The following is a 20,257-nucleotide window of genomic DNA, read 5'->3' as shown; positions in this document are numbered from 1 at the left end:
CGCTAAACTTCCGCGCCGGAAGTGGGCGGCCAGGCGGCAGGGCTAGGGGCAGTCCGCGAGGGCCAAAGCTGGAGTTGGGCTCCGGGCCCGGAAGGCTGAGAGGCGTGACAGGGCCCACAGGCGAAATCAAAGAGGGGCCTTCGCGCCCCGCGGGGAGAGAAACCCGGTTACACGGGGTGGGAGCCGGCTCTCTGTGAAGATGGCGGGGCCGGAGCTGCTGCTCGACTCCAACATCCGCCTTTGGGTGGTCCTACCCATCGTTATCATCACCTTCTTTGTGGGCATGATCCGCCACTACGTGTCCATCCTGCTGCAGAGCGACAAGAAGCTCACCCAGGAGCAAGTCTCCGACAGGTCAGCGCCTTCCCTCTCTGGCGGCCTCACTCCCCTGTGACCTTGGGCAAGAAAGTACAGGGGTTTTGTCAGTTTGTTCGGGTTGACATCGCGCCCCAAAGGCTGGGTCACCTTGCCTGTGTTACCTCTGTGTTTCCCTTTAGTCATTTGTAAAATGAGGATAACAGGAGATGCCTCATAGAGCAGGCGTGGGGATTAAATTTTAAATGAAGCCTACAAAGCCTTTAGCACAGGGCTTGGGACCCATTAAGTGCTCAAAAAAAAATGTTGCTGTTAATTGTTAGGCCAATGGCCAACCCTCTTATCTATGAACTATGTATAAGGTGGGTGTGTTTACACTATTCCTTTTACAAGCTACTGTGGTGGTCAGCTGAGATACTAAGTAACCAAGTGCTGTGCAAATGTAGAATTGCCATAGAGATGTGGGGGGTTGTAATTATCATTTCTCCTTCAGGAGTGGAGGCAACTTCTTTCTCATGTGCTTCATTACAGTATTTATCTGTGGAGAGAGGTAATTTGAGATGATTTTAGTTATCTAGATTTGTGCCCCCACCATATTAAAATTTTTTAAAAATTCCAGTGAATCATTGTGATTATTTTCAGAGATCATCTTAGGGAAATGTTGCTGTGTCTTTAACCACTTCGCTATCACTTACTTATCTCCCATTTTAAGAAATAGCAAGTCTCGGGCTCAGAACTGTCAACAAGCAACAGTATCTTACCAAGATTCAATTATATTTTGTCTTTATTGTCTTTATGTTAAGTGTGGCAACTAATACTGGTTTTCCATTGGTTGTCAACTTAAAGATTTATGTTAAAACTTACATAAGTAGAAAAAGTTGATATGTAAAAAATACTAAGCTTTTGGGACACCTGGATGGCTCAGTCAGTTAAGTGTCTGCCTTTGGCTCAGGTCATGATCCCAGTGGTAGGATCAAGTTCCACATTGTGCTCCTTGCTCAGCGGGGAGCCTGCTTCTTCCTCTGCCTAATACTCCCATTTCTTGTGCTCTCTCTGACAAATAAAATCTTTTAAAAAATACTAAGTTTTTAATACTACAAGTGCTAGTGAATAAAACAAAAATCATAACCATGGAATGAGAGTGACTGAAGTTTAGGAAGCACTGCTTTATCATTTTCAGTTATGCTTCCCAGTTAGGCTGAGAATAATAATAAACCGATATTTATTAAGCACTTACTCTATGCCAGGCACTAAGCTAAGCACTTACATTCATTAACTTATTTAAAATTCAAAGCAACTCTTATGAGATAGATGTTGCTGTCCCATTTTATAGAAACTGACGCTTAAGAGGTTTCATGGTGTCCCATTTTATAGAAACTGATGCTTAAGAGGTGTCATCAGAATGATGACATTCTGAACTTGAGGCCAGATTTTCTGGTTCCTAAGTCGGGAATTCTTTCCACTACACCATAGCGGCCACTTCAGTTATTTTTCAGTGGCATCAGTTGCAGAACTGTTGAGAACCAACCTCCTGAGATAACCTGAAGTCCGTTCTCCACAGAAAGGAAGGCTATAAAAAGATGCAATGTGAAGAGAGCTCAGATATATAGCATTTATTAACACCAATAAATTGTTCTCATTTTATCCTCACAATCACACCAAGTTAGATAATCCTGAACCCATGTTTACAGTTGAAGAAAAGAAAGCCAGAGAAATTAGCCTACCCCAAATAGCCAAAATTGTAAAATACTGTGCCTGTACTTAAACTCAGATCAGCTAAATTAAATTCAAGTTAAATTCTCTTGACCACAATTACTGTTGTCATAGATTCTCTGCCACAGTTTTCTGCTCTTGGTTGACTGTGTGATTTCAGAATGATGTTTCTGAATGATATCGCACCCATAGCTCCTTTTTTGGGGGGTGGATTTTATTTATTTATTTGTCAGAGAAAGAGAACAAGCACAAGCAGGGGAAGCGGCAGGCAGAGGGAGAAGCAGACTCCCCACTGAGCAATGAGCCTGATGTGGGACTCTGTCCCAGGGTCCTGGCATCGTGACCTAAGCCAAAGGCAGACACTTAACCGACGGAGCCACCCAGGCGTCCCCACAGCTCCTTTTTCTAACCCAAGATGAAATTCACAGTTCCTGCACTCTATAAATAAAAATAATACTTAACAAACAAACAACATGATGTTTGCAACAACATGGATGGGCCTAGAGGCTACTATATCCTAAATGAAATAATAAGACAGAGAAAAGCAATTGCCATATGATTTCACTTATATGTGGAATCTAAAAAAAAACAAAACAAAAGCAGAAACAGACCCATAAATACAGAGATCAAATTGATGGTTGCCAGAGGGGAGGGAGATAGGGGGATGAGTAAATGCGTGAAGGGGAGTGGGAGGTACAGGCTTCCAATTACAGAATGAATCATGTGGATGAAAGGTACAGCATAGTCAATGAGATTGTAGTAGTGTTGTATGGTGGCATATGGTAGCTACATATATGAGCACACCATAATGTACAGAGTTGTCAAATCACTATTTTGTATACCCGAAACTAATGTGACATTGTGTGTCAACTATACTTCAATAAAAACGACAATGTAATGCCCTAGTTGTGACAAAGGAGAAATAAAAGAAAAATAATTTAATTTCTATTTCATAAGTACTTGTTCACAATGGTCCTCAAAAGTGTAATGCACAAGGCAAAGCATGCACCTCACTATAAAATCACCTTCGTTGGGACAGGTTCAACTGTAGGCTGATACAGTACTCACTATTTAGTACCACAGAAGGCAGTGCTGTTTTGGATGCGATTTTACTAAATGAGGAACTACTCTTGATAAAGTTCTGAACAAAACAAAGTGAGTTTTCCTTATACATACTTGGTGGTTGTGTACCTGGAAGTTGAATATATATAAAAATCACTTCTTCCTTCCCTGTGGAAAAAAAGAGGGAATTAGGTTTGAGGCTCATAATTAAAAGCAATTCAATGAGATATTCAAAAGTAGTATGAAACATGAGATGGTTCTTTGAATTGCACAACTGTTTCCAGCACTGAGGAATACTTAGCATCTCTTACCCCTAACAAATGACAGTTAATTTCTTTACTCCATCATTCTGACAATCAAAAAAGTTCCACAGATTTCCAGAAGTCCCCCAGAGGGCAGGACCACCTCCATGGAGAACGACTACCTTAGAGAAAACTCAAACCTCTCTGGTCATTATTGTTCCTTTATGTGAGATGTCTGAATCATGCCAGTTTCTACATGGTGTGACAGTACCCCACCAGGTCATCCTGTCAACTTGGATAGAATGCTGAGCACGTGGTTCTCAACCTGCCAAAACCAAGGCAAAACATGTTTTCTGGTTGTAAAACATTCCTCTAAATATAGCATAAGTTTCCATTAGCCTAAATAAAAATGGAACCTTTGGTCATAAATTATTAAGCTTTTGGTGCCTCTAAACTTACTAAAATTTTTCTAAAATATATTAAGCCCAAACTGAAAGATAAATGAATAAAATATAGTAAATCGCAGTTGGGGATAGAATGTCTGGAAAAAATGGTACTCAAGCTCAAAGAATATACCGACTCTTAGGAAAGGAAAAAAACAAACTCAGGTCTTTAATATATGATTAAACTCCAATTTGAGAAATACCAGCTTTAAAAACTAAAGCTTTCAGGGTGCATGGGTGACTGAGTTGGTTAGTTGTCTGACTCTTGATCTCAGCTTAGGTCTTGATCTTAGGGTGAACATGGAGCCTACCTAAATTTAAAAAAAAAAAGTTTTAAGAAAATGTCTTTCAATTGCAAATTATCAATGCAGAAGAGCTTTGTCTTTATAAGCAGTGTAAGGACTTATTTTTCAAGAGTAACAGAAATGGAAATGCAAAATTAAAAATTTCTTATCGTATTCTCAGACCTCAGAGAAACTGAGTGTTTAGAATATACAGGACATTGGGGAGGGTCTGTGCTATGGTGAGTGCTGTGAATTGTGTAACACTGATGAATCACAGACCTGTACCCCTGAAACAAATAATATATTATATGTTAATAAAAAATAATTAATTAATTTTAAAAACTATTGATTAACTATGGTAGATGTCAATGGAAGAATGATATGAAATTTTTATCATATAGAGAAGAGATCAAAGAGCACTCAAGCAAGAAACGTAGGGAAAAAAGAGGAGTGTCAGTTAATTATTAAGAATATTGTTATTTATCTGAAAAAAATATAGGATAATTTAAGCTTGCCTTGATTTAGGGTTGAAATGCCTCAAGGTCATGTTCTCAACCCCAGTTCTACAAAATTCCTCAGCAGTGAAAATACAGGAGATGTAGGGGAACTTCTGTTGATTACAGTGCCTGAAGAAGGCCTGAACTATCTATAGTGACCAAATTTTTATTGTTAATCTACCATGTGCCCTGCTCTGTACCATATGTTATAGGATACAAGATATGACAAGGCCAAGACCCTACCCTCAGGGAGTTTCAGTCCAAGTGACAAAACATGCAAAAGGAAAATAACATATGCCATATGCAGTGGTAATCATTAAATGAAACTATATATATCAAGAGCTCAGCTTAAAATCCTCAGTATTAAAAAATAAAAAATATTTTTTAAAAAACCCTCAGTATTTCCCTTTTGCTCCTTTTTTTTTTTTTTAAGTACTCTCCACACCCAACATGGGGTTCAAACTCACAACCCTGAGGTCAAGAGTCACACATTCCACCAATGAAGCCAGCCAGGCACCTCACTCTTTTATTTTTTTTTTTTTAAACTATTTTTAAGTGTACAATCCAGAAGCATTAAGTACATTCTCACTGTTGTGCAAACATCCCCCTCATCCTCTTCCGCAGTATTTTCATCATCCCAAACAAACTCTGAACATATTAAGTAATAACTCCCCATCTCTTTTCCACCCAGTTCCTGCAACCAGCACTCTACTTTTTGTTTCTATGAATTTGACTACTCTAGGTACCTTAATGTAAGTGGAATCATATAACATTTGTCCCTCTGTGCCTGTCTTATTTTACTTAGCATAATGTTTTCAAGGTTTATCCATGTTATAGCATGTGTCACATTTCAATACATTTTGTAACTAAATGAAATGTATAATGTGATTTGAGATACATATACTTTTCTGAATTGATTATCACAATCAATTAACATATACACCACCTCATACTTACCTTTTTTAAAAAAATCAGTATTAAAGAATGCTTAAGGTCTACTCTTTCAGTAAATTTCAACTGCATTACACAGTTTTATTGACTATAGTCACTATACTATATGTTAAACCCCCAGAATTCATCCTATAACTACCTTTTGGCCGGCATCTCCCCATCTCCTTCATCCCCCAGTAACCACCATTTTAATTTCTGTTTCTATGAGTTTGACACTTTTTTTTTTTTAAGATTCCAAATATAAATGAGATCATACAGTGTTTGTCTTTCTCTGGGCTAATTTTACTTAGCATAATGCTCTCAAGTTTCAACCATGTTGTTGCAGACAGCAGGATCTCCTTTCTGGTGGCTAATATTTCATTGTGTTTGTATATGTATATATACTACTGAATTGTGTGCTTAAATAGGATTACAGTGGTAAATTTTATATTACGTATTTTTTACCACAATTTAAAAATGTATACTGGGATGCATGTGGCCTTATATAGTATGTCTCTTGCACGTCTCTCAAGTCTCATTTTCACTATGTTTTCTGTAGTTCTCTTTCTTCTAGCCATGTGGCCTTTTCTCAGGTCCTCAGAGACATAGTCTTTATGCCTGCTGCAGGGCTTTTGCCCATGCTGTTCCCTCCAGCACTTTGCCAAGGTAATCTCTAGTTGTCCTAAGATTCCAACACAGTCATGCATCATCATCAAAGTGTTTTCCCAGACCTTAACTTCCTAGACTTGGTCAAAACCCCATGTTATATACTCCCACCATACCATCCATCTATCCTTCCTAGGACATAACAGGTGAATTTAACATTTATTCCTATGGTTATTTAATCAATGTCTTTATCTCCCACTAGACGTTAACTTTCATAAGCTATTTGCCCCCCCCCCCCCGCGCCTTTTTGGTAAAATTTATTTATTTAAAGGGCGCCTGGGTGGCTCAGTTGTTAGTTGTCTGCCTTTGGCTCAGCCCATGATCCCAGGGTCCTGGGATTGAGCCCCTCATCAGGTTCCCTGCTCAGCGGAAAGCCTGCTTTTCCTCTCCCACCCCCCCACCTTGCTTCTGTTCCCTCTTACACTGTCTCTGTCTGTCAAATAAATAAATAAAATCTTAAAAAAAAAAAGATTTATTTATTTGAGAGAGAGAGCAGAGGGAGGAGCAGAGGGATAAGGAGAGAGAGACTCCTCAAGCAGACTGCCCTCAAATGCGGAGCACGACAAAGGACCTGATCCCAGGATCCTGAGATCATGACCTAAGCCGAAATCAGGAGTCAGCTGCTTAACCTACTGAGCCACCCAAGCGCCCTGAGATACTTGCTTTTTGATGACTGTTGTTCATGTCACCTAATAGTATATGGCATTCAGAAGTTCAAGAAGTATTTTCCCAATGAGAATAAATCTTGTTATTGTGCATAATATGAAAGGAGGCATGGGAAATTTAAATGACTCACCCATGATTGCATAGCTAAGTGGCAGAGCCAGGATTTGAACCCATCTGTTCAACTCTAGAGCTTAAATTTTTATCTGTTACTCTAGACCCAATGCTGCCTAAACCATCAGTGATGAAGGACCATTTTTTTGTTTTTTTGATTTCCAATCTGTCATAGACCGATGCTTTTATAAACTATTTTAGTACATACTTATTTGGATATTGTGGAAATACCAAATTATTATAAATGTTCCTAAACCCTTATTTTGAATGTCTGCACTTAACCTTGTCACAGGCCAGCACTGGTACACAGGCCACACCTGGAGTAGCTTTAGACTAGCTCCGGGGGACAGAACATACTACATGTCACCTCTGTAAGTCTATGTTGAGGTCAAGTGGAGGAAGACCAGAGAGAATTCCATGAGGGCACCAGGCAGAGTTTCTTGGAGAGGGTAGGGCTTGAAGAAGGTATTATGATATAATGGTAGAACTCGTGAAGAAGTGGGGTACTAGAGCATTCCCAGCACATGGAGAGTCTAGAATACGCGTAAGGTGACAAGGGGACCCTGATTAGAGTAGGTGGTTTATACTGAGGAGTAGAGACAAAAGCAAGCACAATTTGCACGTTGTTTATTTCTGTCTGTCTGGTTTTTTTTTTTTTTTTTTTTTCACTTTCCAAGAAGGATTTCCATTAACTTAAGGGGGTTTTCCTCCATTAAAACGACGTTTGAAAACCTAGCAAACATTAGTATTTTGATCTCTGCCCTGTTTGGCATCTGTGTCTTCGCACCACCCACTTGTATCACACTCTGTTTAATAATCAGTTATAGTCAGATATCACCAAATAATTTATTAATTCAGTAAGTGTTTATTGAGAGTTTACTAACGGTCTGAATCCTGCTAGAATTTCTATTTGTTGTCTCTCGGGGATCAATCCTGTCAAATGCTGTACTCATTTCTCTGTGGCGTTTTAAAAGTTCTTTCTTTTGTCCTCACCCTCCCTCCCCCCGCCCCCGGATCTCCTGAGGAGTATCCAGTTCTTACTGTTTTCACTCAGAGAAAGTTCCTTCTTAGCTTCTTATACAATAAGAAAAAGCCGAGTGTGATGTTCCAAACGTGCCTTCCTTGGAAATTTTTATTCATAAACACAGTGACTTCTGAAAAATGCTTTTTTGAAGACCTGATTGTTGGGTTAAATATATTATATTGGTTTTAAGGACACTTGTATTTTGAAAAGTGTCCCCACAGGACTGTTGCCAAATAGGCTCTCTCTTGTGTTTAAATAGGTCTTCTACTCTTATTCTTCATTTTCTTCTAGTGTTTCGCTTTTAAAAATCTCATTGTCTTGGTTGTATTTTTCAGTCAGGTCCTAATTCGGAGCAGAGTCCTCAGGGAAAATGGAAAATACATTCCCAAACAGGTACTCATTTCTCTTTTTTTTTTTTAAAGTTCCACAATTCACTGTTGAGGGCAGTAGATGTCTGAATGCTTAATAAGGGGACTCTTTGGGGAAAGCTCAAGTTTGGCAAATCTGTAATTCAGCTGTGGCCTAGTGGTGTCTGCTGTCATTGTGACCTTGCCCTTCTTAGGAAATTGTTTTTAAATGTGACTCAGCTAAAGTGTCAGGTTGGATGCCAAGTAGGTGGCCAGCTCGGAGTGTAACAGCGTATTCTAAGGACCTTCTGACTAAACCTCTGGGGAATAATTTGACAATTTGCTCTGTCACAGTTTTAAAACTTAAAAAGCTCTCTTTTCTACTAGTCTTTCTTGACACGAAAATATTACTTCAACAACCCAGAGGATGGATTTTTCAAAAAAACTAAAAGGAAGGTAGTGCCTCCTTCTCCTATGACTGGTATGTTTTCTCCCTTCTGTCATCTTTAAGGAAGATTCTTAACATGAGTTGGGGGAGGGCAGGAAGAGGATGTGATTTATTTAAATGTTAAATTGTATGAGATAGAAATCTAAGGGGCTTAGAGATCATCTAATACAGGGACCTACACAAGTGGAGCTCTCCCCCCCCCCCAAAAAAATCATCTGGGAATGCTAATGTATAAAGTGGATTTAAAAAAAAGAAAAAAGAGCCGCTGGCTGGGGGATGAGGAAACTAGAGCCATTATCCCTGAGTCTCTTCCCTTTGCTGTTCCTCAGGACCCAGAGCTCTGTGGAGCACAGTTGGTAAAGCATCCTAGTCCCATCTCCCAGCCAGTGTCTGGATCCCCTTGCTGACAGATGGCCACCCAGCTTCTGTCTGAAAGAGGAAGAGCTCTTAACCACTTCCCAGCCCAGCCATTTCTTTGTCAGACATGATTGCTTGGCCCACCATACAATTTTTGCTCTAACGGACTTCTTACTTCTGCTGACCCTTAGTCATGTGAAAAAACATAGCACTTTTAAAGTAAAACAAAATAATCTATTATTCTGTGTTGGCTGTCTTCTTATTTTAATACCCATTTCTCTAAGTAAGAAACCCGGACAGAAGGTCCTACAATTGATTTTAATAAGTCTTTTAGAAAGCCCACAAGAAACAAAAGACCAATTTATGTATGAAGAGATACTTGACTTCACTAAATCCACAAAATGCAAATTAGAACAAGATGTCCTTTTTAGTTTTTCTAAAGATTTATTTATTTATTTGAGAGAGATGTGTGCACACCCAGTGGGGGTTGGGGGGTAGAAGCAGAGGGAGCCAGAGAGAGAGAATCTCAAGCTGACTTCCCGCAGAGCACAGAGCCTGTAGGGCTCGAATACACGAACTGATCATGACCTGAGCCAAAATCTAGAGTCGGATGCTTAGACAACTGAGCCACCCAGGTGCCCCCAAGATGTCCTTTTTAGACCATTAAACTGACGAAGATTGAAAGCTTCACAAAGCTACTACTGTCAAAGTCTTGGGAAGTTAGGCCCTCCTGCTACTGTTGAAGGACAATCTGATGGCATTTGTTCATTTTATTTATTTATTTATTTTTAAAATATTTTATTTATTTATTTGACAGAGAGAGAATCACAAGTAGGCAGAGAGGCAGGCAGAGACAGAGTGGGGGAAGCAGGCTCCCTGCCGAGCAGAGAGCCTGATATGGGGCTCAATCCCAGGACCCTGAGATCATGACCCGAACTGAAGGCCAAGGCTTAAACCACTGAGCCACCCAGGTGCCTCAAGTTCATTTTAAATGTTCAAACCCCTTGACCTAGAAATTCTTCTAAGAATTCTTCTAAGAATTTCTCTTACAGAAACACATCACATGCAGATTATATACTAGGTAGTTGTTGGCAACGGTGTTTATTGGCCAAAAAAGAAAAAGAAAAAACAATCTATAGGTCCATCCAGAAGTAATGTGTGACCACATAGTAGACTCTTATGCACACACTGAAAATAGAGAGAGATATTAAACCAATGTGAAAATACCATCTACAATATATTTACTTTTTTAAAATTAAGCAGATTAGTAAGTATAATATCTGTTTATTGTATACATATGGAAACTTGTGTGTGTAAATACATGGGCATATTTATACATGTATGTATAAAGATGGAAGGATATGCAACAAAGAATTAAAAGTATTCAGAGAGTAGGCTCAGAGAAGCTGTCTAATCCTATGTTTCCATGTCGTTTGTATTTTTTACAGTGAACTTGTATTAGTTTAATTATCATATAAATTAAAAATTTACAGAAAATCAGGGAGAAGTTCCTGCCAACAGTGGTAAAATGCTGTCTCTTGTTTTTGTCATAGATCCCACTATGCTCACAGACATGATGAAAGGCAATGTAACAAATGTGCTCCCTATGATTCTTATTGGTGGATGGATCAACATGACGTTCTCAGGCTTTGTCACAAGTGAGTTTCAGACCCAGAAGACTTCAGGTTCATTTAGCTATGATCCTTTCCCATGTCCCTGTTCAGAGAAATCCAAGCGCTGCTGAGACACTAATATAATGGGTCCCATATTCTCTAACCATATTCTTTTTTTTTTTTTTTTAAAGTTTGTATTTATTTGAGCGAGGGAGAGCATGAGAAAGCAAGCATGAGCAGGGGGAAGGTCAGAGGGAGAGGGAGAAAGAGAAGCAGACTCACCACTGAGCAGGAAGACCAACATGGGGCTCGATCCCAGGACCCTGAGATCTTGACCTGAGCCAAAGGCAGAAGCTTAACTGACTGAGCCACCCAGGTGCCCTGGAAACTAATCACAATCTTTGAAAAAAATTTTCATATGCTGTGACTTTATGGCTCTTATCCCAAACTCATCATTAGTTCAAGATGTGGATGTTTTTTTACAAATAGGAACTTAAGTGAATGACTTGCTCATTCGTATCCAAAATTAATTCTCATTAAGTAGGATGGAGGGAAGCATGTTTCTATTTTGACTTAATTTCCTAAGTATTGGAGTGAGTTGCCTATTTATAATTTGTTTTGAATCAATTTCATTTCTCAGGAATGTAGTTCTCTATGTGTATATATTCCATTTTGGGTTTTACAGATCAGTGCAAGTTTCTTTTCTAATTTTAGGTCACAACTCAGAGTCCCTGCCTTTTTTTTTTTTTTTAAGATTTTATTTATTTATTTGTCAGAGAGAGAGAAAGAGAGCACAAGCAGGCAGAGTGGCAGGCAGAGGCAGAGAGAGAAGCAGGCTCCCTGCTGAACAAGGAGCCTGATGTGGGACTCAGTCCCAGGACCCTGGGATCATGACCTGAGCTGAAGGCAGGGGCTTAACCGACTGAGCCACCCAGGCATCCCCAGAGTCCCTGCTTCTTAAGCAATAGAGAAGCTTGTGTTGAAGGAACTATAATAGAGTGACATTTGCCTTATTTTTTTCAGAAATTGACACAAATTTCCTGGTAGAAATCATTGCAAACTATGTATGGTACAGAGTTTCTACCTCATGGAAGGATTACATGTATTCATGCTTAAACTGTTCTAAAAACAGCAAGAAAAGATTGTGAACTTTCTCTCTCTTTTCTGTAGCCAAGGTCCCATTTCCACTGACTCTCCGTTTCAAGCCTATGCTGCAACAGGGAATTGAACTACTCACATTAGATGCATCCTGGTAAGAACTTTCTTTCCTTTATAAAAGCACAAACCAAAAGCTAAAACCAATGTCCCTTAAAGAACAGAATTTCTGATTTGCATTCTTCACTGGAATAGATTTTTGATTTTTCTCATTGAAACTCCACTCAAAATGCCATGGGTGGATTATGACAACTTTTAGCCTTACCCCAAGTGATTCTTTTATATACTCTTTGGGTGATAGAAAATTGTGAACTCTGTTAATTCTAAAATAACTACCTATGTTGTTTCACTTTTGCTTTCCTAGGGTGAGTTCTGCATCCTGGTACTTCCTCAATGTCTTTGGGCTTCGGAGCATTTACTCTCTGATTCTGGGCCAAGATAATGGTAAGAAGCATGTTGGGTTTAATCGAATACTTTGATAGACAGTCATCCATGCCAGGGCCAGAAAACTCATGTAGTCTGTTCGTTTGTTAGCATAGTCAAATACAATGCTTCACTCCTTAAACTTTATAAATTTCTGAAGTATTCTGCAAGAGTCTTACAGATTCCAGGGTTAGAGCATATGACTGGTTCTGTCGATGGAGCATGCAACCCTTGATCTCAGGGTTGTAAGTTCAAGCCCCACGCTGGGTATGGAGATTACTTAAAATCTTAAAAAAAAAAAAAAAAATCCCAGGATCAGCTGAAGATCTGAATTCTCCCTGGAAATCACAGGGACAATATTTAGTTCCCCAAGGTATGAAAGCCTCCTGTGAGGAATCCAGTACCGTAATGTAAGCCTGTAAACTGAAGCTGAAAAAAGGCCTGGTTTGACCAGTTAGTTCATTGACTAGAGTTCTTGCCAGGACCAATCCTGGCTCTCTCATTTAATGGTTGGGACCTCGGGCAAGTGACTTAACCACTTTGATCGGATGCTCATTTGTAAAATAGAGACCTTAATAATTAACGTCTGAGTTTGTTGTAAGCAGTGAACGAGGCAGAATATGTAAAGCACTTCGTGAAGTGCCTGGCATAAAATAGTTGTTCTATAACCGGTGGCTGTAGTGATTGTTTACACTTGAAATCAAGTTTAGCACTTCCTTCAGTTACTTTCTGTTATTATCAGGCCCATTTCTCAGACGAGGTAGAGTGACTTTCCCTAGGTCACATAGCCAGTGTGTGGGAGGGCCAGTCAGTGAATCTTTCCTACGGGGCTCCCATCCCTTCCTGAGCACCTGTCAGTGTTGTGTGAGGACCGTTCTTCCCAGAGGGTGCTGGGTGCTTGCGGAGCCCTGGCACTCACATCGGTGTGCCTTACACTGCAGCCGCTGACCAGTCACGGATGATGCAGGAGCAGATGACGGGAGCAGCCATGGCCATGCCCGCAGACACCAACAAAGCTTTCAAGGTACGCTCACACCTACCGTAGCTTCGCTAATGCTCTGAAAGACATTAGTGGACAGTTACTTTAATGTTGGGTTCCCTGAAGTGAGTGTCGTATGGATGGTTCCATCATTTAAATTTAGCACAAACGAATTTGTGTTTACATATTTCTTTCTTCTTCTGAGACAGAGTCAGCTGTAAATAAATTGGAGATTCTTGGTACTTTTACTAGCTTTTAAATGCTCACTCAAATTTAAGCCACACTGTAAATGAAGCTGTAAATAGAGTCCATTCAGAGACACCAAGTAAACATTTAGAATATTCTGAACTATTTAGGACCCTGTGGACATCAGATATAAATTTCTTTTTAAAAAAATATCAATATTAAAAGCCTTTTCATGAAATGATCCTGCACTATGTAAAATCCAGTATAATTTTTGTACAGCAAAACCTCACTAATTTTTCATGATAAAAACTAGAAACAGAAGGGAATTTGCTCATCTTGATGGAAGGCATCTATGATAAACCCACAGCTAACATCATACTCAGTGGTGGAACACTAACAGCTTTCCCCCTAAGATTAGGAACAAGACAACAATGTCCACCCTTGCCACTTCTGTTGAACCTTGTGCTGGATGATTAGCCAGGGCCATTAGGCAAGAAGAAATAAAAGGCATCTACACTAGAAAGGAAGAAGGAAATGATCTCTGTTTGCAAATGACATGGTCTTGTATACAGAATATTGTAAGCAACCCACAAGGAAAACTGTTTGAGCTAACAAACAAGTCCAGCAAGGACTTGTTTTTAGACCATCTTTTAGAAGATGAACGGTAAATGCAAGAATCATTTGTATTTCTACACACTGGCATTAAAGAATCTGAAAATGAAATTAAGAAAAAAATTCCATTTAAAGTAGTATCAAGGGGTGCCTGGGTGGCTCAGTGGGTTAAAGCCTCTGCCTTCCACTCAGGTCATGATCCCAGGATCCTGGGATCGAGCCCCACATCAGGCTCTCTGCTCAGCGGGAAGCCTGCTCCCTCCTCTCTCTCTGTCTGCCTCTCTGCCTTCTTGTGATCTCTGTCTCTCAAATAAATAAATCTTTTAAAAAAATAAAGTAGTATCAAAAAGTAAAATACTTGGAAATATATTTAACAAAAGAAAGATGAGACTTTTACAAGGAATTTATAAAGCATTGCTGAAAGAAATTAAGGTAAGACCTGAATGAATGGAAAGACATCCACGTTCATCGATTAAAAGACTTAATATTGTCAATATGGCAGTACTCCCAAAATTCTCTACAGATTCAATACAGTCCCTTTCAAAATTCCATATACCTTTCTTACAGAAATTGACAGGCTGATCCTGAATATCATATGGAAATGCGAGAGACCCAGAATAGCCCAATTAGAGTTTAATATGAATAAAGTTGGAAGACTAACACTTCCCGATTTAAAACCTACTTCAGAGCTACAGTGAACAAGACTGTATGGTACTGGCATAAGGACAGATCTACAGATAAATGCAGTAGAATTGAGGAGGTCAGAATAAACCCATACATTTAAAGATTTATTTATTTATTTATTTATTTATTTATTTATTTATTTATTTATTTGACAGACAGAGATCACAAGTAGGCAGAGGCAGGCAGAGAGAGAGGAAGGGAAGCAGGCTCCCCGCTGAGCAGAGAGTCCGCAGAGGGGCTTGATCCCAGGACCCTGAGATCATGACCTGAGCCGAAGGCAGAAGCTTTAACCCACTGAGCCACCCAAGTGCCCCCCCATACATTTCAGATCAATTGACTTTCAACAAGAGGTGCCAAGACAGTCCACTGGGGGAAAGAATATCTTACCGCTGCCTGGGTACAGAGTTTCTTCTTCTGGGGATGAAAAATTTTGGAAATACATAGTCTTGATGGCTGCACAGCATTGTGAATGTAATTAATGCCATTGAATTATATATTTATAAACGTTAAAAGTGGCAAATTTTATGTTACCTATTTTACCACAATTAAAAAAAAGAAGAAACTTTAAATGGTTTAAGAGGTAAAACTATAAAAGCCTTAGAAGAAAACATAGGTGTAAAATGTTTGACACTGCATTACGCAGTGATTTCTTAGACACGACATTAAAAGTACAAGCAACAGGGGCGCCTGGGTGGCTCAGTGGGTTAAAGCCTCTGCCTTTGGCTCAGGTCATGATCCCAGGGTCCTGGGATCCAGCCCCACTTCAGGCTCTCTGCTCAGCGGGGAGCCTGCTTCCCTTCCTCTCTCTCTCTGCCTGTTTCTCTGCCTACTTGTGATATCTGTCGGTCAAATAAATAAATAAATAAAATCTTTTAAAAAAATGTACAAGCAACAAAAGGAAAAACAGATAAATGGAACTTTGTAAAAATGAAAACTTTTGGGGTGCCTGAGTGGCTCAGTCATTAGGCATCTGCCTTTGGCTTGGGTCATAGTCCTGGGGTCCTGGGATTGAGCCCCGCATCAGGCTCCCTGCTCAGCAGGAGGCCTACTTCTCCCTCTCCCACTCTCCTGGCTTGTATTCCCTCTCTTGCTGTCTCTATCTCTCTCTCTCTGTGTCAAATAAATAAAATCTTAAAAAAAGAAAACTTTCGTACTTCAAAGAACACCATCAAGAAAATGAAAAGACAGTATTAGAGAATATATTTGCAAACTGTATCTCTAATAACGGTCTAGTATTCAGAATAAAAAACTCTCAGAACTCAGCCACAGTAAGACATTCCAGTTAAAAGTGGGCAAAAGTTTTGAGTAAACATTTCTCCACAGAAGATATGCAAATACCCAGTAAGTTCATGAAAGCATGCTCAGCATTGTTAGCCATGGGAGAAATGCAGATCAAAACCATAGTGACTCACTCGATGACTATAATAAAAAAGATGGACACTAACAGTTGTAAACAAGGATGTGAAGAAATTGGAATTATCCTATTGCTGGTCATGGTGCAGTCACTAAGGAAAGCAGTTTTTAGCCCATCCTGAAAAAGTTAAACGTAATTACCATACGACCACCAATCCGCACTTAGGTAAATAGCCAAGGGAATTGGAAACCTATGTCCACACAAAAACTTACACAAGAATGTTCAGAGGGGCACCTGGGTGGCTCAGTCGGTTAAGTGTCTGCCTTTGGCTCAGGTCATGATCCCACCTGAGATCGAGTCCCACATCGGGCTCCCCACTCCACTGGGAGCCTGCTTTTACCTCTCCCTCTGCCTGCCACTCCTCCTGCTTGTGCAGGCTCGCTCTCTCTCTCTGTCAAGTAAATAAATCTTAAAAATAAGAAAGAAAGAATGTTCAGAGCACTATTCATAATAGTCCAAGAGTAGAAACAATCCACATGTCCATTTTATGAACGGATGAGCAAAATGAAACCTTTTGGGATATACATACAGTGTATGGACAATAAAAGTGTTCATTGGAATATTTAGCAAAAAGCAACGATGTACCAATACATGCTACAACAGGGAGGAACCTTGAAAGCATCATAAGTGAAAGAAACCAGTAAGAAAAAGCCACATATTATATCCAGAATAGGTGAATCCAAAGATACAGAAAGTAAAGTAGCAGTAGCCAGGGGTTGGGAGAGGGGCTTAATGGGGGGCATCTGCTATTTGAAATAGAGCTTCTTTTTGTAGTGCCGAAAGTGTTCTGAAATTAGGTAGTGGTGATGGTTGCATTTCTTTGTGAAGCCACACTGAAAACCACTACATTGTACATATTCCAAGGGTGAAGTTTATGGCGTGTCAATTGTATTTTTTAAAAAATGGAGGGGCGCCTGGGTGACTCAGTTGGTTAAGTGTCTGCCTTTGACTCAGGTCATGATCCCAGGGTCCTGGAATTGAGCCCCACACAGGCTCCCTGCTCAATGGGGAGTCTGATTCTTACTCCTCCTCTTCCTGTGCCCCACTCCCCCTGCTCCTGTTCTCTCTCTGTCTCAAATAAATAAATAAAATCTTTTTTTAAAAAAAAGAAGATGAACAGATAAAGAAGATGTGTGTGTACCACACACTGGAATATTACTCAGCCACCAAATAATGAAATCTTGCCATTTGCAGCGATGTGGATGGAGCTAGAATGTATCGTGCTAAGTGAAGTCAGAGAAAGATACCATATGATTGTACTCATGTAGAATTTAAGAAACAAAAGAGATGAACATATGTGGGGTAAGAGAGAGAGGGACGCAAACCATGAGAGACTCTTAATGGTAGAGAACAAACAGGGTTGATGGAGGGAGGTGAGTGGGGGAACGGGCTAGATGGGTGATGGTATTAAGGGGGGCATGTGTCGTGGTGAGCACTGGGTATTGTATGTAAGTGATGAATCACTGACTTCTACTCCTAAAACCAATATTGTACTGTATGTTAACTAACTAGAATTTAAGTAAAAATCTTTTTTTAAAAAAAGCCATGAGCTAACATTTGTATTGCATATTCTATTTCCTAAAGCATTTTTTTAAACCTGCAAATTAAAGGCAAAAGTAGTCAGCATTTATAGACTGTTTGAGAAATGTAATTAGTTACTAGCTCTAGTGACCTCAGACAGATTATTTTACCTTTTTTAACCTTAATCTCTTTGCCTACAAATTGAGCATGGGGGTGCACAGGGCAGGTGCCATAGGATGAACCTCATAGGATGAAATGAGTTTATACATGTAAATAGCTTAATCCAGCTGCTGGCTAGAATCAGTGCTCCCACAACAGCACTGCTCTCAGTAACAGCCCTCCTCTTCCTTCCCTGGTGTCCTCTTCCTTTGCAGACAGAGTGGGAAGCTTTGGAGCTGACGGATCACCAGTGGGCACTAGATGATGTCGAAGAGGAGCTCATGGCCAAAGACCTCCACTTCGAAGGCATGTTTAAGAAGGAATTACAGACCTCGATTTTTTGAAGACCACAGGGATTTGCTGTGTCAGGAACTCAGAGTAGTGGTTAACTTTGTAACTTTGATTTGAGCTGGACCCTCTCAGAATAAAAAGAAGGATGCATGAGCTGGCAGGTGTTCAGCAAGAACTGTTCTTATCTGAGCCAGGTTCCCTTGTATGTCTGAAGGTAGAGGAGATCTGGGGAGTGTGTGCTAGATGACTTACCCAGAAGCAGCTATTTTTAAAATGTTTTACATTTTCCTTCCGGTGACTCTGATAATGAAAGTCAAAGAAAGGGGGAATACTCGAGCTAGTTATAATGTATAAAACTTAGCAAAAATTCAGTCTTTGGAAAAAGCATTGTCGATTATACCCAATTATTAAGTGCAGTCAGCCTGACTTCTAACCACAGTGAACACCTGTTTTCTTGGGATCCAAATACTTTGTGTTTTACCTTTAATTTTTTGTTAGTATTTGTACAACTTTCTTTACACAAATAATACATTTTCCTTACTGAAAATTTAGCAGTTATGGATGAGCAAAGTGAAAGCTCCCTGTGTTGTTAATTTTGAGCCTACAAAGTGATATAAAGAGCAAATGGGTCAAAATCTGATTCAAATAAGCTCTTTTGAGAGTGAATACCCAGGGCTAGGACAGACTTAGCCAGCCTTCTATCTCTTAACACTGTCCGGTGAAAATCGGCAACACTGAGACACTGCCGGATTCTCAAGTGCCTTCGGGATCATCAGAGATAGGTTACATAATCTGAGGTCTTGAGCTGGAGTTCAGGATGTATCAAATCCATTGACAGCAATAGTGCTGTACCAAATATGGCTACTCTGTTGAATGAAGGACCTCATTTCCCAATTTTTCTGGATAAGACAGTTTGCATATTGCTGTAAGAAGGGAGAAAGTGCGGTTGCTGGCAGACATGTAGTTAAGGTTGGCCCAGGAATCATTCTGTCTGGATTGACTGTCCCAGGGAAGTGTCAGGTGCCATTTCTGTACCAAAAGGTGAATGTAATTTGCATGTTGAACACTGTCATCAAGAACAAACAACTCTTGACTCTACCAATTAAAACATCCTGTTTTCTCTGCCTATAAAATGTTGCCTCTGTGGGTCACTAACAGCCTTGTGCCTGAGTGTCTTATGGATCAGTGCTCAAGAGTCAAAGATGAAAAAGATGTGGGATGCCCAGAAGGCCCAGTTGGTTAAGTGTCTGCCTTGGGCTTAGGTCATGGTCCCAGGGTCCTTGGATGAAGTCCTGCGTCAGGCTCCCTGCTCATTGGGAAGTCTGCTTCTCCCTCCCTCTCTGCCCCTCCCCTGGTTCACGTGTGCACGCACTTTCTCTCTCATAAATAAAATCTTAAAAAAAAAAAAAGATGTGACCCTTGCCCTCAAGGCACTCACTAGAGAGACATAAGAAATTACGACTCACTAGATGTCATTAGACATTGGTGGTTCTGAACCCTTTTTTGGGTCATGGAACTTCTTTGGGAGTCCAGTGGAAGCTCTGACCTTTCCCTCCAGAGTACTGCACATGGGAATAGACACAGAAAGTTCCCACGTAACACAGGGGTGTTGATAGAACTCCAAAGCCTAGTCATAGTGACCTACGGACCCACGCTAAGAAAGCCTAACCTTTAAATATTTAGGGGCGCCTGGGTGGCTCAGTTGTTAGGAGTCTGCCTTCAGCTCAGGTCATGATCCCAGGATCCTGGGATCGAGCCCCCCATCAGGCTCCGTGCTCTGTAGGAGGCCTGTTTCTCCCTCTCCCATTCCCTCTGCTTGTGTTCCCTTTCTTGCTGTGACTCTCTCTGTAAAAAATAAATAAATAAATAAAATCTTTTTATTTTTTTATTTTTTTTTTTTTTTTTTTAAAGATTTTATTTATTTATTTGACAGAGAGAGACCACAAGCAGACAGAGAGGCAGGCAGAGAGAGAGAGAGGGAAGCAGGCTCGCTGCCGAGCAGAGAGCCCGATGTGGGACTCGATCCCAGGACCCTGAGATCATGACCTGAGCCGAAGGCAGCGGCTTAACCCACTGAGCCACCCAGGCGCCCCAAAATAAATAAAATCTTTTTAA

The 20,257-nt window shown here is 40.2% G+C and overlaps 1 protein-coding gene across 1 annotated transcript; it reads left to right on the top strand.

The window, feature by feature from the left end:
- Positions 1 to 21: 21 nt before the first annotated feature.
- On the top strand, positions 22 to 19,275 carry EMC3 (ER membrane protein complex subunit 3). The gene is made up of 8 exons (XM_045992292.1): positions 22 to 354; positions 8,289 to 8,346; positions 8,688 to 8,781; positions 10,659 to 10,763; positions 11,889 to 11,970; positions 12,238 to 12,317; positions 13,238 to 13,320; positions 18,067 to 19,275. Exons 1-8 carry the CDS (start codon positions 200 to 202, stop codon positions 18,193 to 18,195), a joined length of 786 nt encoding a protein of 261 aa, XP_045848248.1. The 5' UTR covers positions 22 to 199; the 3' UTR covers positions 18,196 to 19,275.
- The last annotated feature ends 982 nt before the right edge of the window (positions 19,276 to 20,257 follow it).

The sequence above is a fragment of the Meles meles genome, chromosome 20, assembly GCF_922984935.1.
Source record: "Meles meles chromosome 20, mMelMel3.1 paternal haplotype, whole genome shotgun sequence".
Taxonomy (NCBI): Eukaryota; Metazoa; Chordata; class Mammalia; order Carnivora; family Mustelidae; genus Meles; species Meles meles.
The sequence above is the reverse complement of the archived record's forward strand: the minus strand, read 5'-3'. Positions and strand labels throughout refer to the sequence as shown.